This window comes from Ciconia boyciana, chromosome 1 (assembly GCF_034638445.1).
Source record: "Ciconia boyciana chromosome 1, ASM3463844v1, whole genome shotgun sequence".
NCBI classification, from domain to species: Eukaryota; Metazoa; Chordata; class Aves; order Ciconiiformes; family Ciconiidae; genus Ciconia; species Ciconia boyciana.
Window position 1 is genome coordinate 15,861,921 of NC_132934.1, and position 21,627 is coordinate 15,883,547.

At 42.2% G+C, this 21,627-nt stretch overlaps 1 protein-coding gene across 1 annotated transcript in view; it reads left to right on the forward strand.

The window, feature by feature from the left end:
• Positions 1–21,627, forward strand: part of CDHR3 (cadherin related family member 3) — a 64,950-nt gene that overhangs the window by 22,944 nt on the left and 20,379 nt on the right. The window contains exons 3-9 of the mRNA XM_072864702.1: positions 5,516–5,718; positions 9,753–9,921; positions 12,406–12,491; positions 14,430–14,524; positions 14,630–14,734; positions 18,391–18,539; positions 19,878–20,067. Coding sequence (XP_072720803.1) covers positions 5,516–5,718; positions 9,753–9,921; positions 12,406–12,491; positions 14,430–14,524; positions 14,630–14,734; positions 18,391–18,539; positions 19,878–20,067 — 997 coding nt within the window. The remainder of the gene's footprint in view (positions 1–5,515; positions 5,719–9,752; positions 9,922–12,405; positions 12,492–14,429; positions 14,525–14,629; positions 14,735–18,390; positions 18,540–19,877; positions 20,068–21,627) is intronic.

Genomic DNA, 21,627 nt, shown 5'->3' on the forward strand with positions numbered 1-21,627 from the left:
AATTGTGACCTCTGAGTTCTGGGGAAGGCTTGTCTATTCAGAGCATGGGTTGAAAACAGTCCCATCACTTCAGCTAGATATTAAACAAATTTAAACATGTATCTGAATGGCTGGTTACTTTAAAACTTAGCCCAGATATTTCTATAGTTCATTCAAGATTAAAAGAAACAGCAGTATAATGGGATCGATTATACATTGCAGCTAAAAGGAGGGAATAAAGCTAGCAGCAGTTTTACCGTGTTCTGATAATTAGTGAAAGATCACAAGCTTATTGTACAAGCCTGGTTCATGCCTGTGCACACAGACCTCATCTTTGTGAGATGTCCAGTCAGATCAGAAGCTTCTTTGTGGACCCAGGAAATGCATATGAAGGGGTGGACAATGATCTGGTAGGTAAAGGGGCAGGCTAGACTTCTTGCCCATATAAATACATTTACATTAGTATCTTATCAGCATAACTAGGTCATTTGAGGGTGAGGTTTTCCATGTATTTTTTTAGTAACGTAAAGTTTAGGCATAAATTTCTTGAGGCAATGGAATATTAGCTTCCTCAGTACTACAGGTTGATGCAGTGGGTGCTCCCAGATGATACGGTGTGGCCACGTTCACTTTAAACCCAGGCTGCATCTGGACTTGGCAAGGCCCTAGAAGCACTTTAAAATAGATGCAGATCAACGATCAAATGAATGTTTCTTATGATTTCTCAAGCCAGTATCAGATAGGTAGGTACGGCTCAGTTCCAATTGTAGGTTTTACTGATGTGTCTTTTCCAGTTTCATTATATCAGCAGAATCCTCCAGGGCACCTCCATACGGTAGTTTAAGGTGCACGTGCAGCAAGCATAGGCAATGCCCGCCCCAGCGTTAAACTAGCTGTTCATGTTCAGCATGTTCAATTGACATGCTCATACTACACAAAACACAGGAGCACAGGACAGAGCTTTCTGAACTACTGTCAGCGTTCACTGGGGAAGCCACAGAGTGTCATGCAGAACCATCTAGAGATGCTATCTTAGCTCACAAATCAGTGTGATTTCTCCAGAGCTGTTTTAAACCTGAATCTCTAAATGCTACCTCTTAGCAGAGCTGTTAAGTTTGTGTGGAGGTGTTCGAGAATCAACTAGATGAATCCCTGAGCAACCTGATCTAATTAAGCCTGCTTTGAGCAGGGTGTTTGACTAGATGACGTCCAGAGGTCCCTTCTGACCTAAATCATTCTATGAGTTGATGCTGATGCACCTATATTGCATCCAGTTCTAGTATTAGTGTCATCTTTATACTATGCTCCATGAAAAAATGTTAGGATTGTTCCTAGATTTAAAAAAAAAAAAAAAAAGTTGCATGGGTTATTGTGGGCTGGCTGGGTAAATGCCTAATCTAAGGGAGCCAGTGCACTTTGAATAGTGGTCCATGCTGTTCCTGAGACACCTACAGCAAAGTTAACTTCATCATGTATATATGCTGCAATCTTACCTCCAGGTATGCAGTGTCTGTGGTCTGAGTAATTCTCTGATACCCAGAGAAATGAGAAAACTTCAGGTTCTTGGTTTAAGTAAGAAAGAATGAGTATTTGATCCTGGTGTGTGAAGAGACCACCTCATTTGCCAGAGCGATGAAAACAGCACAGTATTTCCAGATTTAGAACTTACTAAATTATTTTGATAATGCTTCAATAAATAAGATGACTGCAGTGAAAGGAATATTAATGGTTGTTTTCTCAAGTGTGGCCCAGGTCTGTGGATGGTGTCAGCAAGGAACTGTTCTCTGACAAGCAAACAAGCTGACGGTGTTTAGAAACTCCCTTAGAGACACGGGTCCTTTGTTTCGTTTCTCACTCCACAACATGACAAAGAGGAAGAATTTAGGTGGAGCTGATGTAAACTAGGGAAAACATACCATGATATTCCCTCAGTTTGCATCCTGGGAACATGAAGGACAGGGTCATAAAGATGATGAAGAGCATGCTCCTTCTCCTCATTTTGCTGGGAGTAGTGTCTGGTAAGAACATGATTTCATTATGCTGCTAAAATTAGAACACTGTTGGCTGTTATACTTTCTCTTGGGAGCTTTATAATACATATTTAGGGATCAGACACGGATGGAAAAAATCAAGTAACAATTATTTTTCTACTGAAATAAATTGAGCTCTGTGGTTACAGCAGTATAATGAAGAAGATAATTTGACTCCTTGCTAAGACACTTTGCCAGTAGCCACTGCTCAGTGTGACAGTGTTGGAGTGGGAAAGGAGGTCAGCTCTCCAAGAAACAAGATCTAGTATTAATACTCCAGCATTCTCCTTTCAAATATTGATAACATTTCTCTTTGATTAAGTAAACCAAGCAACTAAACAGGACCAAACAGGAGAACACTTGTGGAGAATATTGTAGGGTAGCATCACTACCTTTGCGCAGTGTAAAAATATGAGAGATTTGCCACTATGAATAAGTGCATGTTAACAACTTAAAGTAGATCTTCAAACTGTAGTCTGTGTGGCTCATGGAGCACTTGGTGTTGGTTGTAGTAAGCTAGCTGCTCAGATAGGGTCTCTTTGCTCTCAAGGAGCTGAAAGAGTTCTGCCAACCCTCAGGAACCTGTCAGTATTTGGTGGTTTTCCTGATGTCCCCAAAACTGTGATCAGGACACTGCATGTGAATCTCAGCTTTCCTTGAAAAATAGTGTTTTTCTAACCTGCATGGTTGTGGAGAGAGAAAAGCTTGAAGGTGTGACTCAAGCACGCTGTAAAGACTAACACATTACAGATAAATGACTTAAATATACACATATTTCTCAAAGCCAGTCTCATGATTGCTTTGTCTTGGACTCAGCATTTGTCAATGTTTGGGGTTGGCATTTCTGATAAATAATGTATTAAATTGCTTCAGGCATGTTTTGTTCTCTGAAGTAAGGAGGTAAGCAAGGACTTGTGAATATGGAAGGACGGCTTTTGTAAAATCAGTTGGAAGAAGAAGAAGCCGTTTAGATGCAGTACTGAAAATTTCAGTTAAAAATAAAGAGCAGGAAGTAAGAACTTGTGATTTAGAAAGACAAATCCTAAATAAACAGCCAATGAAATCTTTAGAGATAATATAAAAATAGCAACTCTTTTCTTTCTACATTTCTAAATGTTATAAATGATTTCATTGATTTTATGAATGGTTTCCATTAATGAACTGTGGCTTGCTGACGGAACTGGATTCATCAGGTACTGTCCACAGGAGATTATATTCAAAGTTCAGCTCTACTTATGGAAATGTATCCCCAGAAGCCCCTCTCAGCCCAGTCTCATTTGCATGAGCAATTTTTGTTGATGATGTTTTCCAGAATCTAGAAGAACATTGATAAAAACTCAGTCCTTCACTGGGTCCTGCTTCCGCTGACATAAATCAGTAACAGCTCAGCTGAACTCAGTCCTACCAGAGTGTCAGTGTGACCTGCTCAGATTAACTCTTACAGGCAGTTGCTACTTCACAGTCTCCCACATCCCAGCCTGTACCTCACCCACCTGCAGAGCATCTCCAAGGCCTTTTTTTCCATAAATGCCAGAGTAATCCCAGCCAGATCAGTGATCCATGGACCTGCTGTATCTGGAGTGTGGGAGCATGGGAACCTCCATGTAGCTGTGCAGAGGCTCTGGGGAAGTGCCTCAGCTCTGCCTCTTATCAGTGCGGCCCTGTGCTCAGAAGAGGTCTTCCCAGAGCCAAACTCTCCCACCACAGCCTGGTATGGCCAGTTACATGAACAACACCCCCCATGCTCCCTCCTTCTCCTCCCCACAATGCAGTGAGTCTTGCAGGCTGCAAGAGGAAGAACCGGAGGTGTCTGATGCAGTCATGCTGCTCTAAGAAGAGCTCCAGGAAACACTGCAAAGACAAGTGCCTCCTGGGGTGGGATGCGGGAAGAAGGGAGACCATGGGACTCCATGCTTGAGTCTTGTGGACTCATCTACTGCTATTAGTTTTGCTTCTCATGTAGTAAAGACACTGGGATTCTAAGTCTTCTCTGATCCTATGAGGAACAGTTATTTGAGAGGCCAGTAACAGGACCAATGTCTATCACACAAAGGCCATATGTGGGCTATCCCTAAAATACTCCAAAATTTTTCTAGGGATGTGGGGAAACAAGATTTTTTTGATAGTTTGGGGAAAAAGTCACTAAGGCTTCTTCTAATGTCATTGGAGAGTACTGGAGCTGAACTCCTCCCCTCCAGATTAAAAAGCCTGCTGCTGTTGGAGGAATGGCAATTAGAGTGCCTCTTTGGTAGCTGATGTGGGCCACCCTTCCCCAGCCACATGAGAAGGGGCAAAGGGAGATGGTTCTGTCCCACACCGCAGAGGTGTTGCAAAGCAGCAGGTTTCCCCTTGGCATTACGTTCCCAAGCTCCAGGCTGAGCCTGGGCATCTGAGTGGAAACATGCTGCAGCCCTAATGGCCTCAGACTAGTTCCCATAGCAGCTTTTTACCTTGCAGCTGCCCAGGAAAAATAAAGACTTCACAGAGCTTTTGCTACAGTAATTGCTGGTGTGTGAACAGCCTGGCCAGGCCCTTGAGTGAGCAGTATCTGCCTCCGTCTTGGCACACAGTATGTCGGAAGTTTGACAGGACACAGCCAGCTTTCTTGGCAAGTGTTTTGGACAAGCCAGCAAAGCTCCCCCAAGCAACTTTTAGCCCTGCCATAGTCTCATGTTGAGGTACATTGCCAGTTAAGGGATGTCCTGATTTATGTTTTCTAGACAGTCTTAATGAGATAAAGCACTACAGGCCTTTGTTAAAATAACAAAAACCACAAGCTAAACAGCAGAGCAAGCACAGATTTTGTTTTGGGAAGTCCAGAGGTCTGACTGAGAAACAAGGAGCTCATGCAAAGCTGTTGGATGCCACAGTGCTCTGTGCTGCTTCCAGGCAGTTTTGAAACGTAGGGAGCTTTTGTGGGCCCGCATCTCCTCCAAGGAATGGCGGTTGCTCTTCCATGCTCGAAGCAGAAGACACAACAGCACGACATCCCAAAGTTGTTGCTAACTCACACTACTGATGAGCCAGGCATGCACATAGCTGTGCTAGAAAGAATAAGAAGAGGGAAAATGGAGGAAATGGGCGCTGCAGATGGCCTAATTCACAAAAAAGATTGCTTCTTTAACATCCAGCCCTGTTCGATTCAAGGTGCTTTTTGATGTGATTAGTGCACAGAGGCAGCAATTAGCACAGGGGGTGAAATGAAATAATAGAAACATATTCAGTTTCTTTGCTTCTGTATAAAGGCATATATGAAGGGAAACGATGCAGTAACAATATTACTTTAACATCAGCCACTCTAGATATATAGTATAGTACTGAATCAGAAAAAAGATTGATTATTTTGCTATTAGCACTGGATTTACTACTGTGCAATGCCACCATTCATAAGCAAAAAGAGAATCAGGCCATTTTGTGCTCATTAATGGCAGCTCTTAGCACAAGCTGTGTGCTCCTGCTAGCCTAAGATTCCCAGAAGTAATTTCGCATTCATTTTCATCTTGCAGGAAGAAGAACCCAGTTGTTTAAGGGCTTACCTGCAACAAGCACTGTTGAAGAAAATGCAGCAGCTGGTGTTTCAGTTTATACCTTTAATGTAACTGCTTCTCCATTGTCTTCTGAAGGTGTTGCAATACTTCCTACCATAGTAAATTCAAATCCACTTACAGAGGCTTTTGATATTGAATCAAAAGGAGGTCTCGAATACAGGGTGAGTTTTACGTTTAGCTTGAGCAATGTTCAGTCATGTAGGCTGATGTTTCCTGGATTACTGAGCACTAACAGCGCACAGTGACTCATCTTTTAATCAGAAAAGAGTTGCAAATGCAGACTGTGGTAGTATTTGGACACGCTGTAATAGATATGACAAATGAGTAGCAATAGTGACTATAATTTTTAATTGCATCTAGGCAAAAACCACCTATCAAAAAAATTCCATTTATTCTGTGATAGAAAAAATGTGATTTTTGGAAAATAAGAGGTGAAGAAGGACACATAGGACCTGCTTCTGTTTTGAGGATTTGTCCATAGTTTTTCAACTTAGTTTATATGAAGTAACTGTGAATTTAAAGTGGCTTAGTTAAACCACACGCAGCTTCTGTTTGGCCACTCTCACCTAGAATTAAAAGGAATTTGACTTACTTCCAAAGTAAAGTAAGCTGAGTCAGATCAAAGTCATATTTAATTCTGAACGAAGGCTGTGACACATGAGGAAGTTATCTTGAGGTAAGAAGTTATCACACTTCCACACATCTGTGATCTATTTCTATGTATTACGTGCTCTTGTCCTATGGCAAATGCAAAGCAATTTCTATTACTTCAGGGTAATTTTCATTGCTGGATAAATTAGCAAGTATTAGCTCACATTTGTCACTGACAATGAGTGTTCAGACGCATGATAACTTGTCATCCCATTGTAACTTGCTTTTATGTCTGAGCCTGAACAGTGGCACCGGAGTGTGTCTTTTAAGGATATGGATAGACACTGAGTAGACACTTACAAAGGTAATTTGAATACATTTTTCTGGGTGTTTCCAAGGAAGTTCAAGTTTTCACAGAACTGATACAAGGGCTCTTTTCTTGTTCTCTTTGCTGATGTTTCTAGGAGAAAATTTGGGACCCCAGGCGGTTGTGGCTCATTGATGCAACCTGCCTGGGGGAGCTGCTCGTGTTCCCATGTTCCCGCCTCGCAGCAGAGTACCAAGCTCAGCTGTGCCAGCTCTGCTGGTTCTTTAGCTGGTTCTTATGCCTCTTTCACCTGTGAAGCATAGGATGTGGCTGCACAAGCACCTGAACTGGTTCAGCTGAGAGGATGTAACAGGCAGATGGAAATGGATATGTCCCTTAAGCTGGCTTTGCTGACAGAGAATTCATAGTGTGGGACTCCCTTTCTAGGCTGTATTTTGGCGTTTTGAATTAATGCTATCCCTTCTGCTGCAAAACATAGCCCTTTTTTATATCTGCTTGTTCCTGTCCCATGCCATCTCTATACTCTGCAGCACAAGCATTTTATGTTGCTGCTTGTTGAGTGGGACTGACAAATTAATCTGGAGGAAAAATAACCCTGCAAATAGATAAAAAGTCTCTCCTTGATTTTTTTCATGGCAGGGATGATGGAGAAATTATTGTTCTAGCCCAGTGCAGAGAGTGACACAAGGATGAAAGTGAATGGCCAAGAAAGGTATAGGTTGGAGACTGCTTCTTCCAAAGTGCCAGTTTATATCCATTTCATACCACAGCACCATTACCAGATGGCCTGTGGGGAGTTAGTATGTCTTCCTTGAACTGTAGTTGTTTTCAGGGTTTCCTAACTCGAGGGACTGAAACAAAAAGGTTGGGCCAGTGAATATCAGTCATGAGAAAATTATAAAGAAAGCTACATATGAATTCTGCGGACTAGCAGTTGAGTGCTAATTACAACTCACAAGGCAAGGATAAATACACGAGTGTCCTTAGTTCATTTATTTGATGAGTGTTGCTAGTTTTAATTATTTATGCTATGTTTTAGCAGATTGGTACAGTATTTTGCAAAAGTAATGTGATCCAGAATGAGATACCTCAGCGCTACCTACTGCCATTAAACCTTTGCTAAGATATAGAAAAAGGAAGTATTTCATATATGAATTATGGTATTTGCAGATTAGCTAAGTACCTGTTAGCACAGGCTGTTCTGTATTTATGAAGCACATTTACTCCTGTTGCAGCAAGCCAAGGCAAGTATCACATTTCTTGATATGTTTTGAGATTTCTGAGAAAGTCACAGTTTCTGAGATCTGAGCCCTGCCCATTCCTCCTTGCCTTACTCTTGTTTGAAGAATGCCATGGGCAGAAGATGTGTTGAATGCATGAAAACATACCGCTGCCTGAAACTACCTTGATGCTGTTAGTGATGCTCCCTCTGCATCCCGGGAGTGAAGGGGGGAGCAGGGAGCAGTGAAATTCTCAGGTGGAATGAGGGGTAGACAGTTATGGGGTGACTCTAGACCCCCTTTCATGAGGTCTGCAGCTGCTTCAAGTGTATACAGTGCTGCCTTTATCAGTAAGCATTGCTCCTACCTGGAGAAGAGGTGAACTATAGCTCACAGCCTACGCTAGTGGCAAGCTGTTCTCAAAAGCAACCTACAAAGGGACCATCTAGATTCACATCTTCACTTGCAAGGTCTCTGTAAAGGAGGGTGGAAGATGTGTATTTAGGCAGTCTGGCTGCAGTTACAACACCAATGAAAATATTTGGCTGTGAACTGGAGGGATAATCCTCAGAGCACATAATTTCTGCTTAGAATTGGACAGTTTCTAATTTTGAATTAAGTGCATCTGTTTACTGTATTTTGATCTCCAGTAAACATTAATTTTGGAGAGCAACCTTCCCATTGGTGTTACAAGCTTTTGTAGAATGTTTTTTCTGAGTTAGCATCACTTTTATGGGAAACTTCTATTTGCACAATACAGGAGAGGAGACCATCCAGGACACAGGTGTTATCTCCTGCAGTATTGTAGCAAAAAGATCCACAACGTTCCAGAGAGCAGCTGTTTTACATACCAGAAGACATAAAATGTTTGTGCTTCTGTTCACTCTCCTCCAACACTCTTTGTTAATTGGCTCCATTTTGGCTTTTGTCTTCTAATTGTGCTGACATCACTTTTGCATTTGTCCTCTGGCCATGGCATCTCATCTAAAATCAAGGATTTATTTCATCGTTTTCCTTCTGCATCCTCTCCAGGCTCCTCCCCTCTGCAGTATTGTGAATGCACTGACATGCTCCTTGTCACACACACTTGTGAGCCCCAGTTCTCCTTCTCCAGTTCCACAGCACCCCTGCTACTGGTGTTCAAGCTTCAGAGTTTTTTAGCTACACAGCAAATTTAATAGTCACCTTTTCCTTTCTTGTCCAAGAAAGCAAAGTTCTTATTTCTTTATTAGTTTCAGCAGTGAATATCGTGGCATACAACTTCCAGCATCCTGCTGTTGCTCTGGACTCATCCTAAATCCAAAATGAACGTATTTAATGTTTTTTCATGGAATGTCAGTCTTGTGCTTGTATGTAACATCTTCTGTGTTAAGAGGTGATGTGCAGAGCTGGAAGTCTTAAAAAAAAACCCAAAGCAGACCTTTGCCTTACTGATCTTACAAAGCTTAAAGCCTATGTTATTTTTTAATTAGTTCAACATTTTCACCAAACAGTTCTGGTCCCTCTCTCATATGGTGTGCTCATGCAGCTCCCCCCTTTCTTTGGTTTCCTGCAAGTCTTCTCCCAGACACAGCTTGTACAAGGAAGGGGCTGGTGCCTGCTAGACTGTACAGTCTTCTGCCCCCACACTCCTTATTGCAAGCACAAGGTCTTCCTCCTTGTGCTCCTGACTCACAGAAATAGAGAAGCTGCCCTTGTGTCTTGCAGGGCTTCCTCCCAGTTTTCAGTCTCATCACACCTTGACTGCTCCTGGAGCTTGGTGTGGAAAGGTGAGGACTTGGCACAGACAAGTATCTGCAAGATGTAGTCCTGGCCTGAAGGCAAAGCATTGTCTGTGAGGCAGGACAGCTCCTTCCAGGCTTTCTCCTCCTCAAACTGTCCCTCACACAAGAGGCCCTTGAGTTGGTCCGTGAAGCCGCAACATTTTGGTCTTTCCAAGATGATCTAAAATACTCACTGCTTACCGATGGAAAGTGTCCCTTTATTTGTATTCACTCGTATAGACTATAACTTATATTTCTTACATCATGTGCTAATAATAATTTTTCCTTTTCAGGTTGTTACCACTGGAAACCCTGTCCTAGATTATGAAACTATGCCAAAGAGCTTTGATTTACAGATTTTCGTTGAAGACACAACTGGGAGAACTGACCTTAACATACTGACTGTCCAAGTAACAGATAAAAATGAACGTCCTGTATTTCGAGGAAATATGGCAATTCAAAGTAAGATAGTGGTGATATTTGAAAAGAACAATACTTGAAAAGATGACATCAGATTAAAAAAACCTATAGCTGTGTGCAGTGCCTGTAGCTAAATTGGTCTAAGCATTTTCCTTTAGGAAAACAAGGGAGGAAGAGTACACTTTTTATCAGAGCTTTATTTTACACAAATATTTGGTATGCTTCATCTCTGAAAATGGCCTTTTAGTTTTCTTGAAGCTTTAACCAAAATGATTTAACCATTTTGAAGCACCCAAAGAATTACAAGGAAAAAATAGGTTTTTATACCAATAAATACATATGTTCTTTTTTTGATGAGATGAATACCTACCTAGAGGTATGTATTAGAAACTTGAAGTTTGGTGAGGATGTAACCATTGAGTATGGGTACGTGTTTCAGTAGTTTGTTGAAAACTGGACTGATTTGGAGAAGCAAGATAAATTTAAATCAGTGTATATTGTGTATGTGCAAGAATTTCTGAGGGAAAATGATAAAAACATTGCTCTGCCAGTGTTTTACACCTGCGTATTGCATTTGCACCTGCACATGAGAAATAAGTGGAAAATCAGTTTGAAGAGTGAGATCTCAGAGCTTGTGATCTATGGTGGCACAAATGGAAAGAGGCAAAGAGTTCTGTCTCCTGCGTGGGGCAGATGGCCTTAACCGGGTTTACTTTCAGACCACTTGCAAAGGTGCGACAGGGAAGAGTTCGCAGCAGCCTTAGGAATAAGGCTGGAGTGTCTGGACCCTGGCTGTCAGTGCAGGCTTTGCATGTCATGCAGTACCTAATATGAGTGACAATGCCATCAATAAAAAGGACAGGAAATAATTGTCTTTCTTACTCTCTGAGCAATCTTATCTTGTTTATTCACTAATGAGAGGAACCTGGAAAAATTGTACCATGAGGCAACAGAGTATAATGATGTATTTATTATGTGTTTGCACACAGACACAACAGTTCAGGTAGTGCGTAAAAATATGCTCTTATTATTTCATGGGGTACTGAGAGCCTGTTTGAAGTCTTGATATTCTAACAGCACCGTATGGAAGAACATTCAATAATTCAATATTCAATTTTTTTTCTATCCAAAAATATCAAACTGTGATCTGTTCATGGTAGGTATTCGGAGCTGGCTGCTGAACCCCCCCTGCCCAGATCTGGACTAGCAGCAGCATTACGTAGGCTGCGACTCGCAGCCCTTGGAGCAGCCAGTGGTGCAGCGTGGCTGCAGCCTCGAGTTCTGCCTGCTGCAGGGGGCAGGTTCAGCCCAGGCCCACTCAAATGCTCAGATCCAGCCCACTTCACTAAGGTCTCCGAAGCACACATTCCTGCTTCCATACGATACTGAGTTTGTAAAGCAAATTAGCTTCCCCTAGGGAAGAGGCTGTGTCATCTTCTCAGTGTAGCTGGTGCCTTGCATATCATGGGTGCTGCTGGAATCTAATAATAATTAAATGTGACACTTCAGGGGATCGGCACAGCATGAAACACGCTCGACGTGGGAGCTTGTTACAAATAAGTGCATCAGCTTAACTCTCAGCTAGAGCTGCCATAAATTGGTGAGCACAGATGTCTGATCTGTCTAACTGTGTGGCTTTAGTTAACAGTACCAGCTACAATTAGACACTAATTGCGCATTCGCTGGATATGAAAAAGCATCTCCCTCTCATTAAACTTTATATTCATATTGTTGTCCTCTGGGAACAACTCATTACGCTGCGCTGGGATTCCCACCGCTCTGATGAGAAGCAGCAGTCAGCAGGGGTCACAGTGGAAATTAATAGTCCAGAAACAGCAGGGCCAGCAGACACAAAAGGGCATAAAGCAAATAATGTGATCTAAAGATCTGTTGTTCTGTTAATCACTATACCCAAGGAGAGCTAAGCCTGTTGCCAGTGGCCCAGTATGGGATGGCCCAGCTGTGAGAATTCCTGACATGGAAAGAAATACACCTTGCACTGAATTAGCACCCTTAATAAGGCAAAAATTTAAGTCAGCGCTGACCATCCCCTATTTATTTACCTCACAGGTGCAAAGGAAAAGCAGAAATTGAGAGAAAAGGCTCTGGCAGGGGACCAGGGGTGGACAGGGAGGGGATGGTGTTGAGCACCCAGCACAGGGCTACGTTCTCCCCATACGTTCTTCTGCATAGTAAAGAAAGACACAGGTGTAGCCCAAATGCATCATTTTACTCCATACCCTGTGAGCAGCTCAAGATAGGCCGTATGTAAAGATCAGTCTTTCTCCCAAAGGCACAATTCATACTGCAACTCACAGTGATGGTTGCCTGTTTACAGATATGCAATTGGTTTCTTTTTATCTTTTGAGTATTTGGGCTCTTTGTGATGATTTTGGAATTACACTTGTGAAGTGAGAAGATGCAGCAAGCAGTAATAGGTCTGGACAGCTTCAGTGTATCAGTATGTTTGCTGCCATGGCCTTTAGTCTTACCCAATTAACACTAAGTACACTTATATCCATGCAGCTGTAACGATCTATGTCTTGGAAGGAACACCTCCGGGATGCATTTACCAGATTGATGCAGCTGATCCTGAAAACGCTGAACTCAAAGTAAGTTGTATTAAAGAAAAAAGACCCAGAGATTATATAATCCACTGTATCTGAAATGCTAATTGCCAGCATCTTTCAACAACTTCCTTATCAGGAACACAGGAAGAGGTTTAGTCAGGAAAAAATAAGCATTTCCAGTAATAAACTAAGAAAACCCAGCCTCAATGTTTGGACACAAATTGTATTTTGAGTTCTCAGCCCTCCAAAATTAAGGGATATTGAAGGCAGAGTTTGATATAGTTAATCAGAGATACAGTGGAAATTGTGTCTCTTTTTGTTTTTTTTTTTTTAAATGGTTTGCAAAACATTTCTTGTAGATGAGAGTGACTAAAAGTAAATAAAATTTTTAATCTTCTGTATCACAATATAAATTCTTTTAAATGAGACAGGAAGGAAACCGCTTACAAGGCAACTGAATCTCAGCTTTTTGACAATCCCAAGGTAAACTGTGACCTTCAGTTAAGAAAATGTGTTAGCTCATTTGAAAATACTCTTGGTATCAGCAAAAATTTCTGGAAAGTGATAAGTTTGTTTGCAGACAGGGGAAAAGTAACTGCACTTACCTAAGAATTGTGTTGTAGCTTTGCTTTATTGGCTTTGGCTTTATAAAAGACAGCACATTCAAGAACTGAACCTGAAGATGCTGCTTCAATGTGTAGCATTATTCAAGGGAGCAATTACCTTGAAGTCCATCCTCAGGCTTTGCCCAGTCAAACCACCAAACCCGAGCTGGTGAGGAGGGAAGCAGAGGCCTGGGATTTAGCTCTACTTTATTTCTCAAAGCAATGGCAGTGAGTTCTACATGCCTTCTAATCCCTGACAAAGCTCAGGCATAATAAGAGCTGCAAATATAGAAATGCTGGTCAACAGGTAAAATAATAATCTGGAGACAGAATTTAGAAAGGTCAGCTGGCAAAAAAATTGTTAAAAGGGTTGTGATCACCTAGCTGCTTTTTTAAAAGCAATTTCAATTCAATCTATCACTGCAGGAGGCAAGATGTTTCACTCAGGTCTCTGTACCTCCTGTTTTTTTCCAAAAGGTAACATGAGACCAGTTGCATTCCCTGGACAGAGCTGCTCAGTGGATTTTGCAGATTACTTGTATGGTGCATGACCCTCTGATGCTGCATACTTCAGACTTTATGAGTATTATTAACACCTGCACTAGCAAAGGAAATGTTCTTGAGGGCTTATTGGTGATGGCCTGGCCGAGGCATGTGGACGATAGCAGGGAGGACGTGGTGGGTGTGTGGTAGCTACCCTGCAGCCATGGGGATCAGGGGGCTGCCTTCCTCCCTACTGTGTAGGGTGTCAGGGTGCTCAGCTCCCTCCCGCACCCATGCACTGGCGCGGTACCCATTTCTGTTGTGCAATGCACAAAAGTGGCTGCTGCTACGTGCCACCGCTAAACAGCCGCGTTAACACTGAGCTGTTGTGAACACCTTTCAGCCTCACACCCTCATGTACTCTGCAAAAGTCCACCCTCCCATCGTCTGGACGTCTAGACTTCATTGCTTCCTGCACAGTGCGTCTTATGCCCCCCCAAATCCAGCCTCACCCCTTCTTCTCTGTCTTATTCTTTGTGCTGCCGCCACAAAGCCAATTTTTGCATACTGCACTGTGGCTCTGCTGGCTGGCCTCTACATTAAATTCTCATTGCAGAGCTGGAGTTCACATAGGTAGAGAATAGCGTGGGCTTTAATGTAATTCAGTGTCTGTGACTCTCCACTGGCTGTCAAGAAAGCCCGTATGACCAGGTTTGAGCTGCTTCAGCTCAGATGATCAGGGCTTGTGCTAGCATCTGTATGTCAGCATGTTTCAATACACAAAGTTTTGACTCAAATACTGTACTATAACTTGGCCCATTTTACAAGGCAAGGAATGAATGGAGGGATGTTTAAAGATACAAAGACTAATTTCTTGCTCTCTTCATTTCAGTATTCACTGCTCCCTGCATCAGTGCCATTCTTGGTCTTGGAAAGCGGAGCCATTTTTTCCACAAAAGAATTTGATTATGAGAAAGATCCACATTGGTGAGAATGCATTTTATTCACGTGGTCTATTAGCTTACAGTAGGCAAAGAAATGTTTTCCTGCAGAGCCACAGAATGATTCTTGTTTTGTTTTCTTATTTAACAGTTACTTTTTAAACATAACAGTGACAGATCCAGACGGACTCAACTCTACTAAGACAGTGAATATAAATATAATTAACATCAATGATGAAAGACCTTACTTTACCACGTGAGTGAAAAAACTTCCATTGTACTCAAAATGTAGATGCTTTCCCAGCTTTACCACTTTGGCACCAATGGGAGGGTGTAACATAAGGGCAAGTAAATATAACAACAAAATACTACTGAAAACAGTATTTTCATTTTGTTATGATTCCTGTTCTTTTACTGGAAAGCTTTGCCCTCATTCCCTCTTTTATTCTTATTTATATTCTTAATAGTTTAAAGTTTTCCAGGCTCTGCCTTCATGCTAAGAACAGCCAAACAAGCTTGTTGTACTTGTTAGCATTTAGAGAGGTTAAAGCTATGCAAAGACCTTTGGACAAGTTCAGACAAGGAGATGAATTTTACCCCATGTGAATACAATCACATAGAATTCACCCTTCATGCAGATGTGCATTTCACCATAATGATGTTTATTCATGCAGAAATGTCTAGACATAAAAAGGTCTACTTTTGATCTGTCTTCCTCTTCTTCCCAGACACTTACACTTGTAAACAATCCCAGTGATCTTTGAAACATTGTCATCTCTTACTGTGTCATAAGCAGGAAATTGTGTCATAAAGCACAAGTCAGAAATAGCTTTTGAAGACTAATGGAGTTTTAGTTGGAATCAGGAATATTGTTGAAAATTTGGAAAAATGGGAAAGAATATACATGTGCCACCAGCAGGGTGTTTTGCGGTGGAAAGCACGATGGACGATTGTTTCTGAAGCAGGAGCTTGACAATTATTGCAGTTGATCTGATTCTTTTGTTGATTTACCTTTGTCACTTGCATGAGACACTGATTGGATTCAAGACTCATTATGTCTCCTGATCCTGAGGTTCTACAAGGTTCCTGCTGAGAATATTTATGATGGCTGCCCTCCTGCCATCTATGCAAAGGAGAAGACAGTGTAGCACCTGGGCCATGCCAAGAGGTTTCCAGCCACTTGTTTGGAGCGATCTTCTGGGTGCTTTGTGGAGCACCTGGCAATGCATGGCTCCTGGGCTGAGGCCAAGGATCTGGACCTTGCTGGCTAAAGGGGTGGAGAATCTGAAGAAACAGAAATGTTAGAAAATGAAATGTTAGAAACAGAAGTGGATTTTTTTTTGTTGCTACTTATTTAATACTTGAACTTCATGTCTGCAAGAATCAATAAGGTTAACAGCTCGCTCCACGTTACTCTACTGCTACAAGCAGGAGGAATCCTCTTCCCAGTGCCAACGTTTGCACATTGTGTTCTAGACTGATTATTTCCTCCAAATGTTGCCATTTCTGTTTATTTAGCCTTATGTCTGGAATGCTAAAGGAGCTCTTTTAAATATTTATCTACTTGTTCAAATTAGTGAAAGCTGCAGTGACTTGAGCATCCATAACACCTAAGGTCTAAGACTCAGTTCTCATATAGCACAAATAAGAGCTGGTATTTGTTTGAATCTTCTCCCTTTTAGATTGACACTACAGATCAAAAAGAGCAGCTCAGTTTGTAAAGAACTTCAGATTAAATTACACTTCATGAGCTGTCCTCAGTATGCACATGTATTGGCCTCTCCCCTGCTAAAATGTGAGCTGCATGCTGGGGCTATGTACTTTCTGACACTATAATAATTAGCGCCGGGATGGGAGCTGGGGAAACTTGATGAGTTAGCAAACCTTCTTTATTTGCTCCCAATCAAATCTGTCAAGAACAGAGTTTCAAAGGGTCTTTTTAATTGTTCCCATAGTATATACAAGCACATCTGGTTTTGGTGTTCACAACACTACATTGGCATTCAGCCTTTTGAAATTCTGGCTGTTAAAATCAATGGAAAACTTGTGGAGTCAGGAAAACAAAGGAGAAGACAAGAAAACAAATGTATGCTTCCTTCACAATTACATTGCAGTGTCTAAAAGGTCTGCTTGAACCATCCTGTAAAAAGCCACTGGCAGGTGGCAGACAGATGGACAACAGGACACAGCCCAGACGTAGCTGTGTAGGAAGTGGCCCCAACTCCTCCCCAGCTGTACTAGTACTCCATTCTACGGGGATGTGCTTGAAAACATCCCATTTCTTTCCAAGAGATCCACTGGGGACTGGACAACGGCCTGTGCAGGGCGCAGGGGGGCTGGTAGGGCTGCGAAGGTGGAGCTGTAGTCTTGCTGTCCACAGAGAGGTCGGAGTTGTGGTCCTATGGGCATAGGGAGCTCCCTACTTTGAGCCAAAACCAGTTAGAGCTGTCCCTCCCGTATTCCCCAGTGATCAGAGAGGCATTTTGGGGTGGCATTTTTGGTAGCTGTGAAGGAGATTTGTTGCTATTTGTTTTGTTTCTGAGTGACTCTGGAAGCAACAGGAGGACAAGGAAGGAAGAGATCCAATGCCAAGAGTGAGGTGATAGAAAATAAATGCACTGACTCCACAGCCTTCACAAACTCCTTGTTTACTTCTGGCTGTAAGTTAGGTGTTTTTACTGGGAAAACCCTATGTGATTTCTCTCCTGTATGCTTTCCTCTTTTCATCTGAGCTGACAAAACAGGTGAAGATACTGTGTCTTCTTAACCATTTTAAAAATTGCAAGTGGAGACCTGGAGGCATGGGCTCTTCTGTTCTGTCTCTGCAATTCTCTGCTCCAGTTGCTAAGTGCCCCATGATGTTGGTTTTCAGAGAACAACAAAGGGCTCCTGCTTTCCTATACTGGGAACTATAGACTAGTCAATTATCTAAGTGGTGGCATAGGAAGCTTAAAATGTTCAAAAAGGATTCAGTCTTGAAACATACTCTTAATGCTTTTCTGAACTCTTGAGCACCTTCAACTCCCTTTGATTTCTAGAAGCAGGAGATGTTTGTGTGTTTGTGTGTGTTTCAGTAGAATAAGTCAGCCTTCATAAATTCCTTGCACAGTTTTTGTGTGCTTGTCCATGCCTGCTTTTGTATGTGGTTCAAATACCATAATTGCATACCTGAGTACCCATGTGAACATGCAACTGCAACCGTTATAAGCAATCTTGCACAATTGCCTGCCAGACTATATCTGAGCTATAAAACTCACTTAATTCATGGGAAATTTGGGAGCACTGGCATACCAAACAGCAGCAGTAAAGAACCATTTTCTCTATGTAAAATGAATCAGACAGACAGATGTTGCTGGGAGTTTGGAGCACATTCATCTGGTGGGCACCCACAGGAGTGCTCTTCCCTGCCTCCACCTACTGCAGGGGCAACTCAGCTTTTTAATAATGCTGTTGTCCCCAAAGAGCCTCCAACATTCATTCCAAAAGATTATTAATTAGATTACTGCTTCTATTTTTGTTTTGCTCTTGCAAATTGAAGGAATTAAGGCAAGTGGCTTTACAAGCTGGTGGCTCTGTAGGGAGGTGGACTGCATGACTTAATAGCCCCTTCCATCTTCAGCTTCCATGATTCTGTGAAAGTCAAATTGTTTTTACTGTGAAAAAGTTGCAGGGGAAGGACACTTACTTGTGTGGCTATGTCATGCTTTATGACCACATAGCAGTTCAGCTATTGCTACACGTCCAGCTGGCAGAACCAGTGACCAGGATATTTACCCTGACATGCAGATAGCCATTTCTGAGCCCAGCGTGGCCACGGCTCTGCTGCTACAGTTGGCTGCTCAGCTAAGTCTGTGATCAGCTGCCCTTGCAAACACAGATGTGTGCTTTGCTGAATTTTGTTTTATCTTGTAGAAAACAAAGAATCTACAGGATTCCAGAGGAGCAAAGTGTGGGCACCGTTGTTGCCAATATAACAGCTAAAGATCCTGATGATGAAGACTCTCCCAGCAGGCTTTTCTACAGCATCCAGTCTTCTGACAGATATTTCTCCATAAATCCATGTAAGACAAGCAAAAATGTGCTTTCTGACACCCAAAAAAGAGAGTGGCTACTTTGGAGAAAATGTTTTTGCCTTAGTTTTAAATTGACTTACTTTATTCTGTGGCTACCCCTAGAAATAGGAAATGCTCACTACGTTATTAGGGTCAAATTCTTCAGTCAGCTGACCAAGATTCAGTAAGATAACTTGAAGAAAGTAGACTAAAGGTGACTTATTGACAAATACTGACTTATGGCTGGAGGGTGACGGTCGCTTGGGTGGAAGTAAGATTAGCTGCCTTCTTTTTAATCCCTGAGGACTGCAGTGACCTTTCTGGGGCTCTTGGAACAGCTGCACACCGTTAGACCATGTCCTCTCTCCTGCCTGAAGTCTGCTCTAGCATTGAAGTGCACAGCAAATCTGCACCTCAGCTCCATTGCTCGATTCATGACCCTCCTCAGGCAAGGCCATCCAAAAGAGTCCTCTGTCTCATGCTGGTCCTGTCTCCCTGTGCTTTCTGGGATGCATACACCAGTGCCCTGAGGTTTTTGCTCCAGGGCTGGCATTCAGTGACGGCTTTGCTCCTTGTCTGCTATTGCTTTAGAACAGCTTATCACAGCTGTAAGAGGTGCCACACAACACAGTGCTGTGGGGGATCAGGATGATCCTTAAATGCTTTGGATTCCCTATGTGCTTTGGCCAGGTATTGCTACCCTCCCCCTCAATTACACTCCAAAAGGCAGAGGATATATACATTGTTCCTTTATCTCTTTAGTGCTCTAGGAATAGTACTGTGCTCTGCCACAAAAACCTTCTCTTTTTGAACAGAGGTTAACAGAAGTGAAAAAAAAATATTAAGTGAATGGTTGACCAGAGCACTTGGCACAGGCTGTCACAGCTAAGAGCAGCTCTGTTGATGTGTGAGTAGATTTAGAGGTGCTGAAGGATGCTTGAATGATAACAGTAGAAAGTGAAGCAGTCTGCTAGCTAGAGAGCAAGGACAGCACAGGCATTAGCAGCTCATTGTCCTTGACGCTCTGTGAGTGCACTCAACTCTGACTTGCAGTAGCTCTTTGAGAGCATAAGGGAAATCTAACTGCTTTCCAAGCCCTCTGCTGAGGCTACCTATGGCATATTTTTGAGCAATGGGTATCTATCCATTAAAGTCTTACACAGAACTTTCAGAGCCATTTTGTATCATTTAAAAAACTAACTAAACCAGCCATGATTTGCACAGAACAGAATACTTTTTATTCTGCTACCTGTCTGCTGAGGTACCCTGTCCTCTTGCATGTACACCACGAGTGTTTGTTACTTCCCTCCATGGTGCGCATCTAACTTCTGGCTGCTTTCTGCTCAGCGACTGGAGTGCTGCAGGTGACTGGGAGAATCGACCGAGATGCCCTTCCACTGCGGCTCCATCCTAACATTTCAGTTCTAGTCCAGGTGGAGGACAGTCCCAGAGGTGGTCATGCCAGCGAAATGGAGATCACAATCATTATTGACGATATCAATGACAACCCACCAGAATGCAACCCTTCTACCTTCAGGTATTGAGGCTTTTCATTGCCTTAGTGCTGCCTTGTTGCCCCAGACCAGCATGCAGTCTAGGGCACATTAGTTAGGGTCACCAGACCTACTACAGCTAGAGGTTCAAATGGACATTTATCTTTAAGCCTTTAAAGGTTGGACTTCACTGTAAGTGTCCTAGGGCACAAAACTCAATTTCCTGACATGTTCAAACTGCAAATTTGGACTAAAAATAACTGTGTATAGTCAGATACTTTATTTATCTTTCTTTCAGATACCTAAACCCTTAGGATATCAGAGCCATGTGTTACAGAGTTACTTTTCTAACCCATACAGATCCAGGCTCCTCCTTTCTTACTTTATGCTAAACTGTGAATCATTCACCAGGGAAAGCTTGCCAGTCAGTTCTGGAGTTTTATTTTAAACTTCCTGATCTTTTCTAAATCTCTCCCTGGTGACCTGCATGGTTTTTGTCTAATGCAATCTGTAAGGTCTTCAGAGCCCAGATCACCTCTTGTTATAGGTGTCCTCTGTGCACAGCAACTTAGTCATGGACTTTGCTAGGGCTATGAATGCTCTGAGATGTTTGTGATGATCAGGTAGTTTATATTTGAAGATGAGGACATAACATTAACTCCATTTTACAGACAAAGTCTGTCCTAGAAAGACTGAAGTCAAAATTGTCATCTGAAGTGTTTGATGTGCCTGGCTCTGATCTTTCAGGGTACACCGCATCGCATAGTGCAGTTCTTCAGGTTGCACTTAGGGTAGTTTGACAGTCCTGCAGATAAAAATCCAGCATCTCAGGCCAAGAACCTACGCAATGAGGAATGCCCAGTTAGTGTGTATCTGTTTAAATTGCTTGCTCACTATCTAATAGAAATGTCTTGCATTTAAGTCACATACTTTTACGTACTGGCAGGAAGAGAATTCGATTCTTCAGAGCGCTGCTTAGTTACAACATCCATGACAATAACACAACAGCCTCTGTTATCTACTGAGCTTAAATTTTGATCTGAAGGAGGCAAAAATCTTCAGGGAAAAAATGCGATCATATAAAGAGCTAGTGTTATAGGGATTGCACAAGGGAACAAAATCAGGGATTAATGGTATTTCAGTTGGTTCTTCCTTATTTTGTATTTATTTAATTCTCTTGATTAAAAAAAATTAAATCGACACCCTCCACCCCTAATTCCATTATGTGCATCACAGGGACCCTCACTGCCAACAGCAGAGCCAGAAATGCTAGTTTCACAAAACAGCAGAATGGTCCAGCTATTAGTTAAGGAGAAAAGAACAAGCTTCTCATCAGGAGAACATTATAACATACTGAAGAAATGAATGTTGTAAAGGTGTTTTAAAATACTAATTATTAATTGAACTAATCTTGAACATTAAGATCTTGTGGCAGCTTCTGAAGTTTAGCTGAGTTCCAGGTTTATGGTTTGGATCTGGCTAAATGCTTACGTCCTGCCGATTGTGCAGGGCTGTTGTCCACCACAGCGTACGGATCAGATACTGGGTTGCTTCATCAACTGTTACCTATTTAGATCTAGGGTTTCACTTAGCAAATAAATGGA